The sequence below is a fragment of the Crocodylus siamensis genome, chromosome 8 (assembly GCF_052110815.1).
Source record: "Crocodylus siamensis isolate JL-2025a chromosome 8, ASM5211081v1, whole genome shotgun sequence".
In the NCBI taxonomy this organism is placed as follows: Eukaryota; Metazoa; Chordata; order Crocodylia; family Crocodylidae; genus Crocodylus; species Crocodylus siamensis.
The window spans coordinates 15285909-15311287 of record NC_143402.1 but is presented as its reverse complement, the minus strand read 5'-3'; the positions used below and the strand labels follow the sequence as shown (position 1 = coordinate 15311287).

The 25379-nt window shown below is 43.5% G+C and overlaps 1 protein-coding gene across 2 annotated transcripts in view; it reads right to left on the bottom strand.

Annotated features, from left to right (window-relative positions):
• Positions 1-3245: 3245 nt before the first annotated feature.
• COL4A5 (collagen type IV alpha 5 chain) overlaps positions 3246-25379 on the bottom strand; it is a 134145-nt gene continuing 112011 nt past the window's right edge. For both annotated transcript variants that reach the window (XM_090060522.1, XM_090060523.1), the window contains 10 exons: positions 20048-20181; positions 18372-18444; positions 18165-18236; positions 17387-17515; positions 16963-17061; positions 11092-11304; positions 10627-10804; positions 8809-8923; positions 8300-8472; positions 3246-6290 (listed from right to left, as the gene is read on the bottom strand). In XM_090060522.1, the coding sequence (XP_089916648.1) occupies positions 6209-6290; positions 8300-8472; positions 8809-8923; positions 10627-10804; positions 11092-11304; positions 16963-17061; positions 17387-17515; positions 18165-18236; positions 18372-18444; positions 20048-20181 (1268 nt within the window). In that variant the 3' untranslated portion in view covers positions 3246-6208. The remainder of the gene's footprint in view (positions 6291-8299; positions 8473-8808; positions 8924-10626; positions 10805-11091; positions 11305-16962; positions 17062-17386; positions 17516-18164; positions 18237-18371; positions 18445-20047; positions 20182-25379) is intronic.

Genomic DNA, 25379 nt, shown 5'->3' with positions numbered 1-25379 from the left:
GCCTGACCTCTTTGACATTTGGTTGCAAGAGGGAGCAGCCTTGTTGTGCTGGTGAACATGCTGTCAGTTCTTGTTTCAAAGACAGGCTGAAGGAGGCCTTGTGCAATGTTTTAAATTGGGGCTAGCCATCCGGGTTCCACCCCTAATGTGATAAGCTGTAAAAACTTACAGTCTCTTCAGTTTAATGTTTAAAGCACGAAGAAAATACTACCTTGTTTGGCATTTTTTTAATATATATAGACCTTCTGAAACGGGAGCTAGTTCAAAATACATGTGTGTTGAACTAATTACTGACCAGAAATGAATTCCCGTATTCTTCTCCATGAATGAGACTTGTCGTGGTAACTCTGCATCTGTGCCTTGAATTTTCAAGATGCTCAGCTGAAATCTTACACTTCTGTTCTGTAAATTTAATGTACTAAACTGAATTGCTACAAAAATAAGGTCCTCTTAAGTTTTCTGTAAAAATAGGATTGTTCTAACTAGTCCCTTATTCAGGGCCTCATTTTATAGAAAGCACTCTGTGCTGCAGAAGAAAAAGAAAACAGTACTTCTTGTACATGGCAGAAACGGCCATAGAAGCAGTAAATAAACAGTGAAAATTATCCAAACACTGTCAAGACTGTTGCAACACTCGCACAATAACTGCTTAAGAGGCCTTTGCTGGTAAAGGGTTCATTAGACCTGAACTATGCTAAATGCTTTAGTTTTTCAAGGACTTTGCTTTGCTCATAGTTTCAAACCCATCTGGGTGACTAGCAGACAAAACTGTATCAGCTTTGAACCAGGGAAAAGCCTTCAATCAAAATCAGAAGGCAATTAGACTGTTGGGATTTGAAGGCAATGATTAAGGCATCTATTAAAAAGAGGGATGTTGCCAAGTGTGTCCTTTTTCACTTTTGTCGTCAAAACTTCTCAGATTTCCCAGCTGTAATGCACATGTGGTGCCCAGCAAACTTGTAGAAATGTTATGGAAATAAGTAATTGTGCAGTAGACTGAGAGGCCACAAGTTTTCTTTTCTTTTTTTTTTTTTCTGATTGTAGAGCTGAAGTCATTCAAGTGTTGACATTATCTGGCAGTTTTGTGTGGTTTTTTTTTTTTCTACCCATGTGATTTTTCTAGAGATAGATGGAATAAAACTGTGGCCTCCAAATTCTGGTTAATATTATTACATTAACAAGAACAAATTTACATCCTTACTGTTTCCCCTTATTTTTTCCCCCTTAACACTACTGCTTCTTTTAGGACTAGGACTTTTTTTCCTTCACTCCTGCAAAACATTGGGCATACTGCATCTGTTTCGGCTCTCAGAACATTTATAATGAGAAGAACCTAAATGAGGTATAGGATTAATTCAAACCTTGCCTTAAAGAGTTACACTTACAGGTGAATAATATCCTTTGATGCTGAAATCACTTGTTAGCTGAGTAGCTATTGTGTTATGCCTCTATACTGTGCTTCACCCCTAAACTACAAGGAATACTTTTAGGAAAAAGCAGTTTGCTTTACTAACTGGCTCATCTCAACCCCTCTGTCAGTTGTGATGGTTTATGGGGTGGTTACCAGTCTAATACTGACCGGACTGATTTCATCACCCTTCCCCTTCACAATCCAAGTTTCTTAAGATACTCCTGTCCTACATTTTGAAATGCTCTGTTCCATCACTACTGCCCTGCCTTTCATTACCAGTGTTGTCCTGCTTCTTGTCAATAAAATGCCCCTGAAGGCTAAGTTATCACAGGCTGGCTTTCTTGCACAATTCCCAGCCTGTTTCCAATGGAAATAGCATAGCAGCAGAGGTACTGCATGCCCAGAAGCAGCACTGGCTTGTCTAAAGCTTAACTTGCTTCTGGGAAAGACCTGTTATAAATATGTAATACATATTGCTCAAAATAGCGTAGTCTTTAATCCAGCAAAATGAATTTCCCCCAGTGGTGCCCCTCAAAAGAGACTTACTTACAGTTTCTGCAGCACACTGACTCATGCGATTAGCATGTGTGCTAGGAAATGCTATGTAATTTAGATAACAAAGCACAGATAGTGTCATCTCAAAAGATCTTTTTAGCTACCTCAGCCTTGGAGCAGTTTGTTAGGTAATAGAGGTGGAATCTTTTCAAGTTGCACAATTGTTTTTTAAAAACAAACAACTAACTAGGGCACCTTTTCTCTGCCCTTTTATGATACAAGGCATGCCAGCATGGCTAGTAACTACCTCTCATCCGAAGGAAGCAGCCTTTCTGTACCAGTTGAAAGTGTGTCTGACTGAATCTGACAGGTGATATTCTAATCGATTGTAAATCAAATGGTGTGGAAATATGTTCATTTACTCTGACTCTGGTTCCCTCTGAAATACTTCAGTCCTACTTCATAATGACTAAGCATTCGGGGGGTTATAAGGTACAATTAGTCGATGCACACCTGTTCTAGAACTAAGGAAGTTTGATGCTGTTCTCTTAAGGATGGCAAAGAACATTCTCCCTCTATTAATGGTGCAGAAAGGCCCTCAAAAAATTTAAGATTCACAACTTAATGTAGCCTTAAGATATGACACAGCAGGGCAGCTGAAGTTGCAGCTGATGCTATGAAATTTGACAGACTTCCAGTCCATTGGGCAAACTGCTTACTGTTCAGCTTCCAAAGCACATTGAAGCAAATAAAGAACGTTTATCTGCATCACTCACGTTTGAGTAAGGTTTTGTTAAAGCCATTGCTGACATAAGCACTTGCAGTAACTCAAGTTTCTCCTGTTTCAGTTGTCTGTACAAGCCAATGGTGCCCTCGTGTGGCCAACAACCATCTCATCCACATATAACTGAGCTATGGGCTTGTGGACTGCCTACACATTCCTCACACAATTACTGGGACAGGCAAGCCAGGAATAGACCTGGCTCTATGGAAATGCCAAGAACAGAGCAAATACCCTAGTTAGAAAAATGTCAGAATCACTTAGGGGGGGTAGGAGGAAGCAATGGCAACAAATGCTTTGCAAATCTATAACGTTTTCATTCCAGCTGGAGGAGATGGTATCCATGTTTAGAGCAGGCTAAGGTTCTAGTTCAAGGCTAAGGTTTCAGCGCAGGTTTAATAGCAGTGAAACTGCCTAGGATGTTTTTGCATCTGAACTGCAGGGTAAGCCTGTTCTGATTTTGTATCCAACTTGGAAAAAAGTGAGCAAGCCAGGTTTGCCTGAGGGGGATTTGACTTGGAACTTCTACCAGTTCAAAGAATCTTTTAACTTTTAATAACACAAACCTGCAAACAGAAGGGATTACCTCTGGTTTAATGATTTTTGTATTATGATAGCACCTCGAGGCCTCATCCAAGACTGGGCCCCTGTTGTTGCACATACACGTAATAAGAGACGTATCTGCCCAATAGAGCTTACAATCTAAGCGAGTAAGACGAAAGGTGGGAGAACATAATCCTCTCCATTTTAGAACTGAGAAACTAAAACCCAGAGAGATTCAGTGATTTGTCTACAGTTGCAGGGAATCTGCAACGGAGGTGAGAACTAAACCAAGAACTACAAACCCATCTTTCATCTTTAGGGCTTTGTTTTTCTTTTAATAAAACATCAAGCTCAACTTACTTAGGCTTTGAGTTCTAGCATTTCTCTGTACTTCATGGCGAAGATGACATACAAAACAGAGTAGCTTACGCACCAGGCAGGGTTGGCAACTAAACAGCATGAACCAGTGTGCTGCTGGTCCACTGCCTTTCATTCTAAGTAGGATACTTCATAGGTATCTGGAACTAGAGGGAAGCAGCTTCATTGCTCACAGGTAGGAATCAGGAAGTAAGTGGTCTAGCCATTGCTAGCCTTGGAGCTTTACTTGGTATGATTTACTTATGTTCAAACATTAGGGTTTTAAATGCTGCAGAGTATAAACCCACAGTAAAGAAAATTGCATATATAACTGGAGCCCCGCTCCTACTTTTTGACAGGTTCCCAAATACAAGAACACTTGAGAGGCTGCCCCCCTGCCCGGCTGTTACCAGTACAAGCGCTAAATTGATTTGGTGTTGGAAAATTAAAAACCAGGGCTTGCTGGGAAGGCATCCTCCTGATGGGCCATTAACTTGTGATCCTATTCCCTGATGGCTCCAAAACTTTCTGACTGTGTGGACTTTTAGGGCATGATGCAAGGCTTTCAGGAAACAGCAGTAAGTTAAGGTGTTAAGGCTGGAAGGGAAGGAGCTATGGTTAGCAGTTTTCTGGCTTGGGGACTGCAGCAGAAGCAGCAGGTTCTGCTTTAGTTTGTTTTATGGGAGATTAACTTCAAGTTGAAGGAAGCATGTGGCTGATTTGCCCACTTCCTTTGCAGGTAACAGGCAGAAGAGCCTTATGTCAGCATAAGACCGAGGGCTCAAGAGTAGAAACAAAATGAGAGGCCCACAAACTGCACTTTACATTTCAAGCACACCAAAGCAAGCTTTTCTATTTTAATGTAAACTTTAGTATAATGACCATTTTCATACTTACTCAAATGCTTCTGAAGTCACCACTCATCTTATTTTCAGAACTTTTGCCATCTAGCTCAATCCTATGTCTTGGCTTTCAGCAAGGATAGATTACCTCTATATATCTAAAAGTCAGTAAGTGTCTAGCTCTTGGGTGGTGGCAAAAGTGGAGGAGCAGAGGCAGAAATAGCCATAAGCATGCTCACAGATAAATTAGTTAACATTACTCAAAGTTAGCTGAAAAATACTTCACCTTTATAAAGCAGTATAGAAATTCTCAGGCTAAGTTTGTGCTAATAAATGGTGCAAGTGGGAAATACAATTAAAATATTAAGCAAGAGATTGACCATCTGGAAAATATACAAGCAGACACTCCCTTTGCTGGGGAGCCCTAAATGCTTATACATAAGTGCAAGAAACAGTATTGACCACAGAAACAGAACAATCACAGTGTTCAAAAAAGTGACCACTTCTTTTCAGCTATTGCACAAGTTGTGACAATCTAAGACATGCACAGTAGGATTCTTACATCGTAATAATGCAATAAACAAGGAACTGCACCATCTTTCATGGCCTTATGTGAACCATACACAAAAGCCGTTGCATTGTGTAAACTGGCTGTGTATCAATACAATTCACGTGAGACCGATCAAAAGATTAACTTGTTAATATTATGAAAAAGCTGTTTTTACCAGTTCTTACTTTATTTCATTCATAACGTTTTTCCGAGTGTACAGCTATTCTGGGTGTTATATATATATAACCACTTCAGAGTAAAGAGAGGGGGTTTTTTTTGTAAGCATAATCTTAATTGCTTTGGTATTTGGATATTTCCAAGGGGTATATTTGCTGAACTGGATTGGCTACTGCTAAACTGTGAATATGACTTGATTTATTCAGAAAAGGATATAGATATGGCTAAGCATTTCACATATTTTCACAGAATACAAAAAGTCCTTTTAAAATGGTTTGGGATTTCTAAGCACAAATAAAACCACTGATAGCATGGTGTACAGTAAAACGCTGACAACTCTGATTAAAAGGACTACAGAATTATTGTATGTTTCCCAAAGGAAGTCTGACTGGCACTTAGGGGAAGAATTTAATCAGCAGTAGTTTGGTACAAGAGGTATAGGTTCTCCCATTGCCATAGAATGGATATAAAGTCCTGTCAGATATTTAAAAAGTAGATTTGGGGGGGAGGGGAGCATACACTTTTTTTGAACAGTGATTTTAGGCTGGTTTGTATCTAAATGACTGGAAGTGTGAACTAAAAGGTGTTTACACAATATACACATTTCATTACTTACAAAGAGAATAAGCTTAATGTTTCATATTAAAAACTTGGGATATGGTAGGGTTAGTAGCACCATGAAAATGTTTTTCAAAACTGCAGTCTTGTTACTTTCAACATACTCAGTGCCGTGTGGCTTGTTTTGCTTTTTTTCTCTTGGTTGATCAGAAAGGTGGGTGCCATTTTGATACTGGGAGAGAAATTAAAACTTCATCTTCTGATCCTTTGTAACCTCCAGCATCTCTTCCATTTTCAAGAGGTCAATTCCTTGTCTCAATCCTTTTGTCCAACACGCACCAAGCAGCCCTTGGTTTGGCACTTTGGTGAGGCACACCTGAATCAGTTAAACAGTTTGGATTTGCTTTGTTCTTTCTGCACAGTAGCACCATTGTTGCAGCTGGAGGAGAGTGCACCCGAGGAATTTAATTGTTTCACAAAAAATCTCCAGGATGTTACGTCCTCTTCATACAAACTTGACAACGGCTAACACGTGTCCTCAGGTCTCCAGCTTTCAGTGTCTCTGACTGAGGTTTACTGGGGGTGGAAACACAAAAACACAAGGTTAGCACTTTTATTTTTTTACTTGTGGAAGCTTCTTGCCTTGTATGTCCCACTTTAGTCCATAAAGCCTGAGGCCCCAGTTCAGCACAGCAGGAGCTTCAAAGCACATTAGTGGGGCTTGCAGAACTGGTCAAGAGCTTCCCTGAAACACAGCATGAGAATGTGCTTAACACCCTCAACTGTGGCTATGCTGCAGTACTGTCTCTAAACTCCCATGGGAGTTGAGGTGTTGATTTTGGCCCAGTCTTTCAATATAGGGAAGGTCTTGTGCCAGCAAACAACTTCAGTCCGTCGTGCCTACAGCAAGGCTTTAGTTCACAGGCACTCGCTGAATTGAAGAATGACTTTTGTCTTCCAGAAATGATGTTCCTCAGGCAGTAACAAAGAACACTACAAAGTACTTTTCCTCAACCAGATGCTCTTACAGCTACAATCCTTCAGCTTCTTCTTTGAATGGAAAGATTTCATAACAGCAAGTGTAAAAAATGTCATTGTACCATGAGGGAATACAGAAAATGGGCAGAATTACCAAATTATTTACTTCCACTCTGTATGGGTGTACCCACGGGTCACAGTAAAATAATCTATAGGCTCACCTGGATAACGTCACTGCTTACAATTGAAGGGGATTAAAGTAATTATTTTAAAAGAAGAAAAAATAAGCAAAAACTGTGCTTCTCTGGGACTTACCATAGTGGGTAAAAAGCCTGGGAAGATTAAAAGATCCGTGTGTGCTATTATTGGTCAGCAACAGCATATTCATACTGTCACAGGACTCTTGGTAATGTAGTGCATTTAATAGATGTAACAAGGGATGCCAAGGCCTGCGCCCAGCACGTGCCAAAAAACACTCCTGAGACCGAGCCAGAGCAGACATGCCTGAAGACTTGTTAATTGTCACCGATAACTCCCCCTGCAATGACTGCCTAATGCTAAAACAAAGTGCTACTATGTTGTTCTCATTGGAAATGAATCTGTTTCCATGCAATAAATGGCCACTATGATTGTCTAATAGAGTGCAGGCCAACCTATTTGGTAGGTGTGCCACAAAGTAGCTCTGCACCCTCTCCAAGTGTCCAAGCCTGATCTGCTGCTCTTCTTTCTGCTCCCATCCTTGTGCCTCCTCCCTTATCTGCTGCTTTGCTTTCTGCTTCCTTCCCCATGCTCCATGCCAGATCTGTCAATGCTGCCTGTCCCCTCCCTGATCTAATGCATGCCACATAGACAGGCTGCTTATGTCACTTGTGGCACCCATGCTGCAATTTGGCCACCCCTGCAATTTGGCCACCTTTTGTCTATACAGCTAGTTCTGCACGATTTCTCAGTTTATCTGCATGCTTGTTAATTTCTAGCATGGTGATAAAAATTGAGCCACTGGGAACTGTAAAAGAAACTGTAAGAGTAGAAGCCTGATGAGTTTGCAGGATCCTAGGATAATACTCTGGCCCCAGAGAAGTTCAGGGCAGAATTTCCACTAATGTTAGTAGAGCATGGTTTTCCTCCTGTAAATACCAGCTGCAATATTTAAGTCTGTTTAAAGTTCAGGGAAAAACCCAGAAGTGATCACTCAGGGTCACAGTCTGCCATCATTACACTGAACAATAAGTATTCCTGAAACAGATCCATGCATTACATTGGGGCTACTTTTGGAAAATGTGAAGAAGGGTTAAGAGAACATGGCAACAGAATGCACCTGAGCAAGTCTGGACAAAATGTGAAATATTTTACTAATTACGCAAGTTCTTGAAAAACTGGTCATATGAAATGCAAGACAGGCACACACACTTTGCCCAAGGTCGGACTGACATCAGGTTTTCTCATGGTTTGGGCACAAAGACAAGGGCCAAAGGTACAATAACCACACGGTTCGTAGGAATTCATAAAAAAGTTCTCAAGCAAGTTGTCTTTAAAAGTAAACCCAATTCCCCATGCATTCACTGTACTAGAAGTGATGGTTAAGAAACAAGCTTTCTTTTTCTTACCTAAACATTTCTGACATCTCTACAGTTGCCAGCCAGAAACTGTACGAGTTGGCATAGTAATTACAAGTACCACGACCGTGACACTCGATAAAAGGGGCTGAGCGAAATTCTTCCAAACAGGATCCTGGAGATGCTAAGGCCTGTCCAGAGCCCTCTGCACCTGCACTTGTGTGCTAGAAAAGAGACAATTTGTCAGTTAGATTGAGAGCAGTAAGCACCAGAAGGTGCCTGGTTTCAAGATTCATCATCTTAATCCTTTGCTGCGTTCATTGATATAATGCAGTATATGCAGTAATACCCTTAAAAAGGCAAAATTTACTAGGGTTACCAGTTACAGTGGGGTCTGAACAGTGAGAAATAGCTGTAACATTGCAGATGCCATGGCTAGTAATGACAAGTATGTACCTTCTTAATGGCAGCCACTGTAACTTGTAACAGGAAATCCCAAAGCAGCTAGTATAAAACAGAAGTAAATATAATTTTTGGTGGGAGAGGGAGATGGTCCTTACCATCATGAAAGAATAACCAATCCAAAGAGAATCCCATCCTAGTGGACACGATGGTATTTGAATGGTCTGACTATGGACTGCTATGACCATGGCTGGAGCTTCACATACTACGCATCTGAATATGAGGAGAAGCATTAAAGAAAAGAAAGACATTAAAATAGTGTATTCAATTAGCTGATATAAATTATGGTACATTTTATTTCTGGAGGGTTTAGGAAATACTCAAAAGTATTACTAGCTCAGCTATAATAACCTCTCAACCAGTTCTGTAACTGAATTAAGTAGTACTGGGTCATGTTACACCATGCATTTTAAAGCAGTCATTCCAAACAAGTCAGTGAAACAACAGAGAGATCTATCAGAACAATCTGTATACACTATCCATAGAACAGATGAGCTGTGCAGTGGCAGCATAAGTTTTCTACACTGAGTTGCCTATTGTACACTAATCCTGCTTCTACAGTGTCAGTAGTTAACAAGCAGAGTTGATCCTCCTGCTTATGTAAGCCTGGTCCAAAGGCTACTGAAAGGTTCCCATTGGCTTCAGTGGGCCCTTAAGTCATCATCTGAGGCTGTTACAATCTAAGCCAGCCAGAGAAATGGATTTGTATTCAAATCGCACAACTACTCGAAAATGGACTCCAAGGGCACATCCAGACAAGTGCAGACGTTTGTTTCCCTGGGGACAAGTAGCTGCAGCACACACCTGGTGCTGCTGGCTGCTGAGGTCAACTGTGCTGGCGTCAGCAGCCTTACCTTGTGTCCTAGCGGCCTCCCACGGCTGCAGCCATGGCAAGAAGCCTGGCCAGCAGCCAGATCTTCCAGGGTCAAACCCCCACCCATGCTGCAAGGCAGCACCATGGGGAACACCTGCATGCGAGGTGTGTGACACCACAGATGGGTCTGTAGCACCACATACCGCACATCTGTGCTTGTCTGGATGCACCCCAAATGTCAAGTCCTTTCACATAAACAACTGCTGCATGGCAGGGATGAGCAATACTGGTTACAGGCAAGATTTGAAATAGCAACCCAAAGGAAATAAATTCTTTCATTTGTATTCTTAACTAAGCGCTAGCTGGACATTTAGAGCCCAAATCCACTCACACAGGTTGGCTTCCCATTGGCTTCAGCTGGAGTCGTATCTATATAAGCAATGACAGTAATTGCCCAAGACTGATTCTAGGCAAAGGAATATTTGCAACCAATAAAAATGTAGTTGTTTTAAGTAGCCAGAATTCAAAATCAATGTATTTGTAACGATTTCAAAAAGATTCACTAGAATAAGGAGCAGCACTAACAGATTCAGTGTCATGCCTCCACAAAACCATAAGTATGGATTCTGCACATCACCATACCCTTTTTGGGTAATGAACTCTGCCCTTCTGTGTCTTAACAGCCTCTGACACATTACAGAGGGAAACAAACCAAATTACATTGGTTAAAGCTAACTGCAAGTGTATAAATGAGAAGGCAAAGGAGGCCTTCAGTCTATTAGTATTTTTAAAATATAGATTTAATCTGCTACTGTCAAACATCCGTTGCTCCAACACTTAAATGTTTCCTAACTCAACATATCTCTCTTACACAGGGCTTTGGATTCTACTCTGGGACCTTCTTAGATGTAGGCATAGGCATGTTACAAGTGTAACACATTCACCTCCATTAAATAACCTGTTTTTATTATTTCTCAGAGACTGCACATAACTCAGTCTTTTTATCACCTCTTAATGTCCAGTCTTCAGGTTCTAAACCACAAATGTCTAAGGTGTGCTACTTAACCAGAGCCCCCAAATCCTACAGTCTATTTTGTCTCACCGGCTAATGAATGGCTGGATGCTCTTCCCAGTCAGTGGGTCCATGCTCATGGGCATTTGTTCTGGAGTGGATAGCCAGTAGGAATAGTCATTTCTTGATGCAAAATTGCAAACATTGTTGATGTTACAGAACATGAAGGGCATGGTGCTGAACCTGCGCAGACAGCTACCAGCAGTGCCTAGGAAAAAAAAAAATTCCCATATGAATAGAGAAAGAAAGGGCATTTTCATTTCACTGTGCTTGAAGGAAATGTACATTTTTTTAGGCCATGGATTCCAGCTACTCACTGGAGATCAAGTCTACGGTAATGGTAGATCTCAGCATAACTACTCCACCTTTATCTGAATGATCTCCTGAACTGGTATATCCTTGGAGGTCAGAAGGCACCAGAGAACTGTGAGAAGAAACCACAGTTTCTTGCCCCTTAAGAAAATTCCCAAAGATACTGCATACAATGCATCTCACCCAAGTCCTGGCCATGGGCTCTCTCATTTCCCTGGACGTAGAGAAGGGAAAATCCATCATACAGCCTTGCCGTTCCTTGTGGGCACAATGGCGCATCTGTCGTCTGGCTGTGTCGAGTTATCAGGAATCCATGAGCAACAGAGGCTGCTCCAGGAGGACCTGGTGGGCCTTGCAAGCCGTCCGGACCAGGGGGCCCCTGTGTACCTCGTGAACCTGTTTCCGTGGTAGAAGCACAACACAGACATTTGTTCCAGTAATGTCAGCAACTCTTTGTACGTGTTTCAGCCAGGGAACAAAGAAAACCATGCACATATGCATTAGTTCTCCCCTCCATGTAAGTTTAAACCTTCTGAAAACAGGAGATTATTGAAAAGATAAGCAAACATAAGTGGGAATTTAGGTACTGATGCAATTACAACTCCCAACTCTTGTTGTCCTCAGTAGGATCAGCAAGCACTCAGCAGAGCTGACAAATAGCCCAAAAGAGCTTGATGCTCGCCACCCCTCCTGTTGAAACTGGACAAGCAAGAATGCAAGACTCATAGGAACAAGATTACTCATAGGGATGGTAAGAGGGAGCATATCTCCAAGCCAAGGTAATCTCTGGGGAGGGGAAGTCCTGAGGCTTGGTCCCTGCCCCAGGGATTGCTGGGATATTTTATCCAATGACTTTTCTATGCAAAATGCAACATCAGTCTTTTGAGCAGGGGCCATATCACAGGACTCCTTGCCCCCCACTTCTCAGGGGAGCACATTCATCTCTGAATACTAACGTAAGGCCACTGAAATAAGGGGAAAGGATGCGACTGGTTTTGGAAACATAAAGTAAGTCATAACCACCATAAAGTAAGTATAGCTCAAACACGTTTCTGTGAGCCAGCTGAGTTGCTCTGAAGTCCATGCTGGATTGACTGTGGACTTCCTGGAATTCTTTCCATTGTGATAGCTGATTTTCTGCTTCATTATTTCAATGAGAAACTTAACTCTTCATTTTGCTAGCTCCCATGCCTCCTTATTTGTTATGGTCTTCCTTACAAGCCATGTGTTCTGTATACTACAAAGAGCACATTTAAATTCAAAATAGTGCAAATGCTGATGCCAGCTCTGCCCCTAGGATATTCAAAGTTACCAATTTAGGGCATCTTTAGACTAACAAAGATGGTCATGGTAGCTTAAGGAACAGACATGACTGAAGCAGCAGATACACTGGAGGGTAGGGCTAGGATTCAGAGTGACCTAGACAGATTGGAGGATTGGGCCAAAACAAATTTCATGAGGTTCAACAAGGATAAGTGCAAAGTCCTGCATCTGTAGTAGTCCTGGGTAGTAAAACACTGGAACAGGTTACCTAGAGAGGTGGTACAAACTCCATCCATGGAAGTTTTCAAAACCCAGCTAGACAAAGCTTTGGCTGGGATGATTTAGTTGGGGATGGTCCTGCACTGAGCAGGGGGTTGGACTAGATGGGACCTCCTGAGGTCCCTTCCAGCCCTAACTTTCTATAATTCTAACTGGAAAAGACATGGAACTCATTGCTGACTATCTTCCCCAGTGGTGCTTAAAGTTGAGCATCAGTAAATTGGTATCATCACTCTTTCACCTGGACAATCATCAAGCCACGAGCACAGTGAATATCAGAGTAGACAACCACACCCTTCCTCATGAGCATACCCCAACCTACCTAGGAGTCGCATTAGACCGTTTCCTTACCTATAAACATTGCATTCAGGCAGTCAGCAGCAATGTTTCTGCATGGGTTGTTTAGCCAGTATGACATGAGGTGCCAACTTCAAAGTGCTCAGAACCACTGCACTCACAATAGTATAAGCCAGGGGTCAGCAACGTTTTTGGACAGAGTGCCAAAAGCATCTACAACCTTGACTTGTAAGATGTTGGCATCCCAGGGACAGATGGTGGATGAGCCGTGAGGGGCCCAATCCACAATCCTTATTGTGACAGTGCAGCCCTGGCCCCTTTCCTGATGTCCATCCTGAGGCATATGTGCCAAGCAAAATGCTTTCATGTGTCACACACTGGCACCCATGCCAGGGATTGCCTACCCCTGGTATATGCCTCAGCAGAATACTGTGTTCCTAAATGGTCCAGAAGTTGGCACACTATAAAGCGTTACTACTTACTTAACAGTGCACTGAGACTCATAACAAGTTCCACAATTTGCACACACACAGATGTACTCCCTGTACTCTTGGGCATTAGACCAAGTGATGTAAGAAGACAGACCCTAACATCATTACTGGCAACAAAGAGATAACAAAAATCACCTCCATCAACTATTAACTGAAGACCTGAACAAATGGGAGGATCAAGAGGCTCAAAAGTCAGAAAACAGTTTGTACATGAAGCCCACAAGTTGTTCAAAGAGATTGGGGATACTGAACCAAACAAGTGGGCAGTAACAGAGTGGGCCAACTGCTGGGAATGCTTGGACCTATTTCTGCAGCATTTTATACCAACACCAAACAAGTCCCCCATTCGGCATGACCTTGACAGAAGTGTGGGTCAAGCTGAGATCTGGATATGGACGCTTCAAAACAGCACTTCACAAGATAAACATCTTGGACAGCTCTCTCTGTGAATGAGGTGCCCAACAAACAGCACAGCACTTAATCAAAAGCTGCAATCTTTACAAATGCTCAGATGGGGTAGATGGAATCTGCACACTGAGTGATAATACCACACAGTGGCTCATTGTGAGTGGAAGTTGGTATCTGATGCCATATGAAAGAGACTTACAAAGTCTATCCTGTTTAGATTCATAGACGTTAGGGTCAGAAGGGACCTCAACAGATCATCGAGTCCGACCCCCTGCGTAGGCAGGAAAGAGTGCTGGGTTCAGAAGACCCCATCCAGATGCCTATCTAACCTCCTCTTGAACACCCCCAGGGTAGGGGACAGCACCACCTCCCTTGGGAGCCCATTCCAGATTTTGGCCACTCTAACTGTGAAGAAGTTCCTCCTAATGTCCAGTCTAAATCTGCTCTCTGCTAGCTTATGGTCATTATTTCTTGTAACTTCCAGAGGCACCTTGGTGAGTAGAGCCTCACCAATTCCCTTCTGCGTCCCCATGATGAATTTATAGGCAGCCACAAGGTCACCTCTCAACCTTCTCCTGCAGAGGCTGAAGAGGTCCAGGTGCCCTAGTCTCTCCTCGCAGGGCTTGGCCTGCAAGCCCTTAACCAAAAAAGCAGCCCTTCTCTGGACCCTCTCCAGGTTATCCACATCCCTCTTAAAGTGTGGCGCCCAAACCTGGACGCAGTACTCCAACTGCGGTCTGACCAGTGCTGCATAGAGGGGAAGTATCACCTCCGATAAAGTGCCGTTAGCTTTTCAGATGACTTCGTCACACTGACGACTCATGTTCATCTTGGAGTCCACTAGGACTCCAAGATCCCTTTCCGCTTCCGTGCTGCCGAGCAGGTCATTTCCTAGGCAGCAGGTGTGCTGGACATTTTTCCTCCCTAGGTGCAGCACTTTTTATGTCTCCTTGTTAAATCGCATTCTATTGTTTTCTGCCCATTTGTCCAACCTGTCCAGGTCTGCCTGTAGTTGTTCCCTGCCCTCCGGTGGGTCCACGTCGCTCCGCAGTTTTGTATCATCCACAAACTTGGACAGAGTACACTTCACTCCCTTATCCAAGTCACTGATGAAGACATTGAAGAGTATCGGTCCAAGAACTGAGCCCTGTGGGACCCCACTGCCCACATCCTTCCAGGTCGATACCAACCAATCCACCACCACTCTCTGGGTACAACCCTCTAGCCAATTTGCCACCCACTGGACTGTGTAATCATCCAAGTCACAGGCTCTTAATTTGTTCACCAGTATGGGGTGGGATACCGTATCAAAGGCCTTCCTGAAGTCTAAGTAAGCAACTTCTCTACCCCTACTCCTGCGTCCAGGTATTTGTAACCTGGTCATAAAAAGAGACTAGATTAGTCAGGCATGATCTACCTGCTACAAACCAGTGCTGGTTTCCCCTCAACATAATTTTTCCTGCTGGGCTCTCACATATATGAGCCTTAATAATCTTTTCAAAGACTTTACCAAGGGTGGAGGTGAGACTGACTGGCCTGTAGTTGCTGGGATCCTCCTTCCTCCCCTTCTTGAAAATAGGGACCACATTTTCCAGTCCTTGGGGACCTGGCCTGTGTGCCATGAGTGCTCAAATATTCTTGCCAGTGGCTGTGCAATGACATCAGCCAGTGCCTTCAGCACCCTCGGATGGAGCTCATCTGGGCCTGCTGACTTAAATGCATCCAATCCTTCCAAGTGATTCTGCACTATCTCAGGGTCAACGTTTGGTCATTTGGTGCCCTGCTGTTGTCTCTCTACGATCCCATTGTGAGACTTGTCTTGCCCCTCGTTTAGGAACACTGAGGCAAAGACCTCATTGAGGAGTTCAGCCTTGTCCCCTGTCTGTCACCAATTGCTTTTGCCTGTTCGGTAGTGGTCCTATACCAACCTGGGCCTTCCTTTTACTCCCTATATATCTGAAAAACAATTTTTTGTTATCCTTGACTTGGGATGCCATCCTCAGGTCCATGTTAGCTTTGGCCTTTCTAACTGCCTCCCTACAACTGCAAGCTGAGTAATTTCTCTTTAGTAATTTCTCCCTGTTTTCACTGCTTATATGCCTCCCTTTTTGCCCTTAGCCTGCTCTGGATTTCTCTGGTTAGCCAAAGAAGCCTCTTGGCCCCTTCCCCCGCATCAGGATCATCTCCCTCTGTACCCAAAGGATCGCTTCCTTAAAGGACAGCCACCCTTCCTGGGCTCCCATCTCGCCATATCTCTTACCCTGCAGTGTGTCATTGACTAAATGCCTGAGCTCGCTGAAGTCAGCCTTCCTAAAGTCTAGCATTTCCACCCTACTAGTTACCTTTCCCACTCTACACCTTATGGTGAATTCTATTATTTGGTGGTCACTGTCCCCCAGGTGACCACTGATCTGTAGGTTCCCTCCCATGTCATCCCCCGTTGCCGGTACTAGGTCCAGTAAGGCATTCCCCCTAGTGGGACCACGTACCTCCTGCGTCAGGTGGAGGTCCTGCACACAGGATAGGAACCTGCATGAACGGTGGGAATTTGCTGTCTGCGTATCCCAGCAGATGTCAGGGTAGTTTAGGTCCCCCAGGACTACTGCCTCCCTAATCTTTATGGTCTCCGAGAGCTGCCTCAGGAGTTCCAAATCTAGTTCTCTGCCGTGGTGTGGGGGTCTGTAGCAGACCCCTACCACCAAATCCTTTTCCCCTTGACCTCCATGTATCCTAACCCACAATCCTTTCACTTTATCCTCCTCTGATTCCATTTTGATGAGGGTTGATGTATAACTCTCCCTGACATGGAGTGCAACCCTTCCCCCTCTCCTCCCTACTCTATCCTTTCTGTACAGCTTACCACCCGCAATGTGTACCGCCCAGTCATGGGTAGAGTCCCACCAGGTTTCTGTTAACCCAAGTTGTGTTTTCTGCAAGCAGGAGTGCTACTTCATCCTGCTTGTTCCCCATGCTCCTAGCATTAGTGTATAGGCACTTGAGCCCTGTGACTGGTGCCTTTGTTGCCCCCTGGCTCTGATGCCCAATGGGCCCCTTATTGCTTACCTGCTTATTGCTTACCTGTGCTGCACTGCTGGATGTCCCATGGATTGCAGGTTCCTGATGTTCTCCTTTTTCTGCCTCCCCGTCCCCCATCTGAACTAGTTGAGATGCTTTGTTTCTCAGAATGCAACTTGACCACAATCCATGTAGGAGAGGGTCCAAGTCCCAATATTTGCCTGCATTCCCAACTAAAGCATCACTGCTTTCACATACCAACCCTCTTTCTCCTCAACAGGAACTCAGGTACTTTTCATACCTGGATGGCCAGGAAGTCCTTTGTCACCTTTGCGCCCTGCTGGACCATCAAACCCAGGGAGTCCATCTCGCCCAGCATCCCCAGGAAATCCTATTGGGCCTAGAAAAGATAAAGGGACAAGTGAAAATTCAATTCCTGCAAACACTTCAAAGTCTCAGGAAATAAATCCAAGCACCTAACTTAATGGTTTCCCATAGGGCTTAAGACTGGAACAGACTACTATATCTCTTGTAAATGAGACCCTTAAATTTCACCGCGCTGAGTTTACAGGTTTGTCTATGCATCCTGCTAACTTGATGCTCAGGGGGCAGGGGGCTTGGCATGTGATCAGCTATGATTTCAGCTAGCTACACATGAAAAACAAAAAAACCCAAACAAAACAGAAAAAACAAGCAATTAAACCTCCAGTTCACTAGAATTATACCTGGAAGTCCTTGTGGGCCTGGCAATCCAGGTGGCCCTTTGGACCCAGGTTGGCCTGGAGCACCTGGAGGACCTGGATCACCTTTATATACAATGGTTTGTCCAGTGGGGCCAGGTAAACCTGGTGGACCTGCAATAAAACAAGTGTATATTAGAGGTATGTACAAGCCAAGATGGAGGAGCCTGTAAGGGATAATTTGATTAGCTGAACAGCCATTTCATTTTTAAAGGTGAAACCAGTGGCCAAGAGAACTGATCAATGCAAAGAATACTGCAACTAGAGGTTCAAGGTAAATATTTACTCTTGGGAACATCCCTGCAGAAGAGGCAACACTGGCTCTTACAGAAGCTGTTCCACAGACCAAAGGATATGCAGAATACAATCAACTCCATTACTGGACTTGGATGAAGTCCTTATCTGTGTGGTGTCCTTGAGTGAACAACCACAAATGAGAACTCAGCAGAACAAGTGCTGGATGGGGATATTGCTAGTTACTGCACTCCTGCATAGCAGATCTTCTTTAAAAGAGGAGGGCTCTAAGGAGCCTTCCTGTATTAGGGCAGTGAAGAAAGAATTTTAAGAAGCAGTGAGTGAAGTCTGTTATTTTATAAAGAAGTTTACACTGACTACTGCACAAAGAAGCCAAGTTCCACCGCTGGGATATCTCTGCCCACACTGAGAAAGTTATCTCAAGAATTAAGTCAGATCCACCCCTTTCTGTCCAGTCCTACTTCACTGAAGGTAAGGTGGGGGTAGTAACATCCACCATGACACATACCTGGTGGGCCTGCTGGGCCCTGACTACCTGTAAGGCCGACTGGTCCTGGAGGTCCAATGGGCCCCTTCATACCTGAAATGGCAAATCAAAGCAGTGAAACAGTGAAAACATGCTCTCTGGCATGTTGTGCCACAAGTGCCCAGAGCAGGCTATACAAGGGGCTAGTGGCAAGTTCTTCAGGCTGTGCCTGAAATGTCTTTTAAATACCTGGAAAACCTGGAACGCCTGGAACCCCAGGGTCACCTTTCATTCCATTCAGACCAGGACGACCAGGATCACCCTAAACAAATAAGCTTCATAGTTATTTACTCCTCTCACCAAGGGTCTTAGAAGAAAAAGCTGTGAGATGGGACCAAGCAAGAATCTCTGGGATTCCACTAACCCATGAGTGGGCAAGTCTTCGGGACAGAGGGCCATTTAGGGAGTTTTGGTGAGCTGTTGCAGGCCCGATCAGCAGCTCCCCCTGCCCCTCCGTAACAACTCACCAAAACTCTGTAAGTGGCTCTGCCCTGTCCTCAGCCAGGTGGATGGGATGGGCTGCAGGTGGTCAGGGAGCAGCATCTGGGAGTAGGATGGGTGAGCAGGATGCAGGTGGGATTGCTGGGCAGTGACAGCGCAGGGCAAGGGCCCTGGGCAGAGCTACAATTTGCTCCCTGCACACTCCTGCAATGAGCACTGCTTACAAGGCATGGGCATGTGGGAAGCGGACTGCAGCCCTGCCCTGGGCACTGACCCCATGCTGTAACCGCCCAGCTATTCCAGGGTCTCCATAGAGACTGGCCCAGGATCCCTGCAGGTAGGGAGTGCTCAGCTGGATAGCTGAGATGGGGCTACAGGTAGTGCCACGGGGAATGGGACTACCAGGTGGGCAGGGCTGGGGCCAGGATCACGGGGCTGAGACAGCACAGAGCTGGGGCCTGGGGCAGAGCTGTGATCCACTCCCTGCATACCCCTGTCTGTGGAACTGGCGCTCATCACAGGGACTTGTGGGCAGCCCACTGAGTCTCTGCACCAGGCCTCAGCTGCACACTGTCACTGCCCTGTGATACCAATTTCAGCCTTGCCCCACCTGGCCATCTTGCTCCCAGACACTGCTCCCCAATTCCATCTGCCTGCCCTGCCCCTGCAGGTCCTGAACCAATCTCCATGGAGACCCTGGCCACCTACTCTGTCCGGAGCCCCCCCGTGGTGCATGCAGGGTGGACAGGCCAGTGTGCCCAGGCAGCAAGGCCATATCCAGTGGCAGCTGTAATCTGGCAGCAGCAGCCAGAAGGAACCACTGCTGTGGGGGCTGCTGGGAAGTGAGTCCGGCCACTGCGCTGCCTTTGCCCTGCCATGCACTGGGACTAGCCACATGTACCACAGCCCGGCCTGCCCCCCACACGTGGGCTGGGTGGGGCCTGCGGGCTGTATTTTGCCCACCTCTGCACTAAGCTTAGTGGATATGGAAGCTTTGAGCAAGGCAGCCAACAGCACCATGGGCTTTCAGCAGCCACTGCCCCCCAAGGTGCAGCAGCCTTCGCATCCCTTATTCTATCTAGGACCACATCCAAGAGGCCACCATATTTGGCACACCCCCATGATGGCTAGAGGAATGGAACATAGCCCTGCACTAGGAGGGGGAAGCAGAGAACCAGTGGGGCATTAACTACTTTTCATCTCACTGTGAAGATATGTCCAGTGAGTGGGAAAGGGATGCAGATGACCCCAACCCTCTTCTCACTCCCTCACTGAAGGCCAGGATCTGGGCGGGCCCAGTGTGTTAGAAAGCATTGTCTGGCTCCACGTTCACTCTATAATAAAATTATTTTTCCAGTTAGAATGCTTCACATGTGGGTCTATTTAAAAATGAAACACTCTGTGCTAGAAGATCCTCATTGTACCTGACGACCATGGGGTCCTTGATCTCCTTTTAGACCAGGCAGGCCAGGCTGGCCAGGTGGACCTGGGTTTCCTTTTTCCCCCTGAAGTCCTCCACTTCCAGGGGGTCCTCGGGGACCTTCCGGACCTGGGGGACCTTGACATTGCATAACAGATATTCATAGATCAGTACATGTCAGCCTTCCTCAAATTAGTGCATTCATTGTATTGATTATATTTGCATAGAAGACTGCAGTTTAGCTTCTCCCTTTCTCCCACGGAAGAGTGCACGGCAGGGGTCAGTCTCAAAGGGAGTGCACACGATGTTCTCTATTTTGAGTGTTACCTCAACTGATTAAATTCCTCTAAGGCCACTATCAGAACCAGGTCAACAGTGTAAAACACTGTCATCTTTGGCAAAGAGAGTTTGCTGCTTCCACTAAGGGAAGCAAGAGACTATTGTGTTCAGTGCTGAGTTCTGCTCCTGCCTGAGGAGACCCCAAGCTGGCTTCTCTTGAAGGCTAGCCAGTGCAGGGTGGCAACAGAGGCAGTGGTGCAGATAAGGGGAGAACATTTCCTTACACCCATCTTCAGGGGAGAAGGCCTCCTTCAAGTATCTCTGTCATCTCCAATCATCAGGTGGATTTCACCAGATAAACAAAATAGAGGTTTTACATTAGTTTGAATTATTTTCCCTCTGTGGCTAAGTCAAGACTTTCAGGAGGTTTAATTGGATTCAAAATGGCCACCCAATTTAAACTTAGATTGTCCTGGTGCTTATGAACCCTGTCTCAGTGACTGGCAATCAGTGTAAACCTGTAACAGAACAGAAGCTCCATGCACATAACACAATCTAAAAATTGCATAGATCCAGACTTATCTGGTTTAAGATAAATCTGGATCTATGTAGTACCAGGCGTGTTCGATTTAGATCAAACTGGTGCATGAAACTTGCGTCCATTTCCCTTGAGCTGCCCTGGAGTTGGGAAAACCCAACCACTGGCCCCAGCCCCAGGGCTGCTCTTTCCACTTCCTTCTTCCCCTGCACTGGGCTATTTTTTGTCATTGCTTAGTTACCAGGATAGGTTGTGCACAGTGGTAACAAGTCAGTGGGGCTAGTTTCTGAACATCATCTCAGGCTCAGCAGTGAGGTGAACCACATGTCCCATGTGTATGTTTAAGGGAAAAAAAGTAATCCAACAACATTTCTCCACTGAAAAGTAGGAGTGGTTAGATTAGACTCTGGAAATTACATTGTGCTGCCATTGATAGCGAAGATGAAATATTCTGTTACCAATATTTACATATAAGTTCAAAACAGCAGCTCAAGCTCGCATTGTGTTCTTGAAACCAAGGACCCAATTGGACCACTTCATCTTTGTGCCACAGTGAAAAATAGAGGGTCACTTTTACCATTTCTAGCAAATAGAAACTGCATAACAAGTAACTGGAAAGTGCTGATATGATTTATGATTTAAATTCTACATTAGATAATAAATAGGATTCTCTCTTTGCATAATTTTCTCTTTTCTAATAATGTAATAAGATTTTATGAATGTACCAGCTTTTCAATTCTTCTGAAACCTTTAATAATTTCTTTAAAGTTGTCATAGAGACCATGTATGAAGAATGGATTTGATGGATTAGATTACCACATGTAATTCTGAAGAGCACTGAGTAATTACTGATAGAGTTTTCTTTTTCATTCACCAGGATTTTTATACCACATTTCCAACATGTCCTGCAGTTGTCAGCTGTAGAAACATGTCACCATACAAGTGTTTCTTTTCAGAGAAAAATGGGTCCAGTAGTACACACATGCCAAGAAAAAAATGACAGGTTACCTTCTCAGGAATGCTAGCTGTAAGCACAAAGACTGCTGGGTAACCACAGCCCTTAAAAATATCAACCCTGAATTACAGAAAACACCCATTTCTCTTGTGACAAATGCAATACAGTAAAACAAATTGACCGAGTGAAGAGTCTAACCTGGAGGACCTGGAAGGATCAGAGTTCACCAAAGCCCAATGATCGATGTTAGAAGGATCAGACATCACACACAGTATAAAACAAGATTGCTAGTTAGAAGTAGTACAGATGATAGCATATACACTAAACAATAACCCATTTCACCAGTATATTTTGTATTTACAAGGTAATCAACATGCATGCAAAAAACATACATGAGTAAACAAAGGTGCATATTTTCTCATACAACTTATTCTGGTGATTAGGCTGCTAAGGCCAACATGACACTCTTCATTAAACAAGGAACTTAAAGCTTTACTGAAGAGCATGTTATTGCTTTAACATTACAGCTGAGGTCAGCTGCCAGTTAGTCTTACGCAAACCATTTCACTGACAGTACTTGGATTTCACTGGTCTGGAGTCTGATGGACACATAGTTAAACTGCCAGAGACCCAGGCTTATGCCTTCTCTTCGGGTGAAATTCACTCCTAGGAGGACAGCTAACAAAGGACTAATCAGCACTTCAGTCCTACTGCACCGGTCTGAATGCCACTTGTGAATGGAAGCTGAGGAGTGGAAAGCTTATGGACTATAGAAAAAATATGGACCCCACCCCCTATATTTGTACGAGAAATTCAATACACAGAAAATAACACAGGAGATGAACATATATATTTAGAATTTGTTCTCCTGTTGGCATTGTTCATTCTTGATAAAAAAGCTGTAACACACTCAGAAATCTGAGTTCCTCCTTTTGCAGTGCAGGTAATTACTGATATTCTCCTTTGCCATGCTCCCTAATTAATACATTTTTTAGATCCAGTGCCACTTACACATTTTAATGTCAGTGAAATGACTGACATATTTGTAACATGCAATGTTTAGCTAAAAATACAATAAATACATATCTGATTTATCTCAATGCTCTATTTTTCTATATACTTGGCAAGTCATACTTTATTAATATTAGCTTTAAAAGAGTTAAAAATAAAGACAAAGACACCTTGCTGCTTGTTAATGTTAATTTCCTATAAAATGCAATTCATTCTTTCAAAGTTTTGCTATGATTTGCAAGTATGATGGACAACCGGCTGAAAGTTTCTGCTGAGTTTGGCGATTATGGCTATCTTGTTTGGAGATGGAACTGATGCTGGGGGTCTCCTGAAGTACCAGGCTCCACTACATGATGGTTTGTATCACAGATACAACCACAGTTGGATAAAAAGATGAAACCACATGAATGTTTTATATATGATCTTGAGCAAGATGTTTCTTTAGGTAGCCAGACAAGAGAGGTTGCCTGGTACCTTAATTCTCTAGGTGGCCACTTAACACCGAATTTGATCTATTGCTAAGATCACATTTATTGTTTCTGAGACGTCATCACAGCAAAACTTTCAAGAAGTCAGAGTTATTACCTAGGAATGCCAAGTCATTTTCATTTTAAGGGCAGATATTGGGACCTTGAGGGGATCTAACTGGTGCTGCATGTTTGCAGATTCCTATTAAAGTAAGTTTGCAGAAATAAGCTAAATGCTTACAAAAACACTCCCCCGCTGTGGGGAAAGGAGAGGGTGGAGGCAATATGCTTTGGTTTAGTCAAAATAGCACCTGACAAAGTAAGAGCCTCCTTAGTTCTGCTCACCATGTACTAGTGAAATCAGGCCAGGAAAAGAAGGGCTTTCCTATATGTGACAATGACGATAAGGTCTGAGTTTAAAGCACAATAATTCTGGTGTAGTTCCCTGTGGACAGTCTTATTCTGGTCTGTCTACCTTTTTTGGTCTAGCTCCTGTCATCTGGGGTCATTTATAATCAACAACTGCAGGTAATAAAACAAGAGACTTAAAATTTAACTAATTTGCAAACCATGCTTAAGTAAGGAGGAGTGTGAATACTGTGCAGTATACTGAATTTAGAGTGTGTGGGGAGAGGGAGGGGAGAGGGAATCTTACTTTTCCCTTAAATTGCACTGGCAAAAATATGACAAACTTGTTTCCTAGCCAGAGGCACAATCTTGCAGGCTGCAGAAAGCTTCTAATAAGGTGCTACCTGCCTATGGCATTGAAGGGAAAAAGGTACCCTGCATTTTGAAGGATTAGCCCCTTGACAATACGGATGGCAGAGTCTGAAAGCTTGCATTTGGCTCTTCTGTATTAATGTTGTCCAAGAAGATTTTAACAGAAGAAAAATTAAAGTAACTGCTTATAAAATATACAATTTTAATAGCACTGAGTTAGCTTAAATATGGGGTAGGTTAGGATTGAAATGGTAAAGGCAAGAATATTATTAAATAGGCAGTATTATGCAAAGCAAACAGAGGGCTTTAGGATACCAGAAGTTTAGAACTCATGTGGGGTAACTCTGGATAACAGAAAAAAAACATGGCTAAAGAGCTTTAGACATAATGACTTCTAGCTCTGGGTGTAAGTTGGATTATTTTTTTGTGGTATTGGTATATATTTTGAGGCACGTTGATAGACTTGCATAGATTGCTTATCAGGAATAAAACAGAGTAAAAGTGATGTTATTTTGAGATCAGAATCTTCCATTCAAAATGCAACCCAGCACTCCTGATACTGCTTGAGGTGCCCAACAGACCATGCTTTGTTATAGTGATATACTGCTGTTAGGATTTGCTATTTTCATAACCATGCAAATATTTTAATTGAGTGTTAAAAGAGTCATTAACATTTTTTTGATGGTTCTTAAATTACCAGCATTGCTGCGTATAAGTCTTTTGGGATCTAAACTTTAGAAGTACTTATTTGAGCCAATTCTATCCAAACCCACTGAGATAAGAGTAGTCTAAATAATTAAAAATAAAAAGGAATTGGCAACATAGTACCCTTCCAAAGGAAGGGATGGAGAATGACTTGGCATACCTAGTCTTAATGATCTACATTTATACACCGAAAAAAGTTTTTTGAAGTATATACATTCAACTTCATGCAAAGTTACTATTTGCAGTTAAGGGGCTAACCTGAGGGACCTGGGAGGAGGGGATCAAAGTTCACCAAGGTCATCATTAACACACGGGAAAAACATCAAAACTGTTAGAAATGTCAACAAACTAAAGAATTAAGTTAACCATTGCATTTAGATTTAGCTCAATATTCCTTCACATACAGTATGCAAATGCCAAGCTATTATTGTTCATGGTCACTAACAAATACTGGGATACAAACGGCGTTGTGATATCTGGCTTTGCTGGTATAGCAAAATGACCAACTCTTATTATTTTCATCAATCCAAATTTATCCTAGGAGCAACTCACAGGTTTGAATTTGCCCTGTTATTTTCTACTACTCTAAAAACGGATCCAGAAGTCAACAACAAACAATGGATGCACTCAACCTTTGTTTTTATTTATTTCTTTAGAAGTG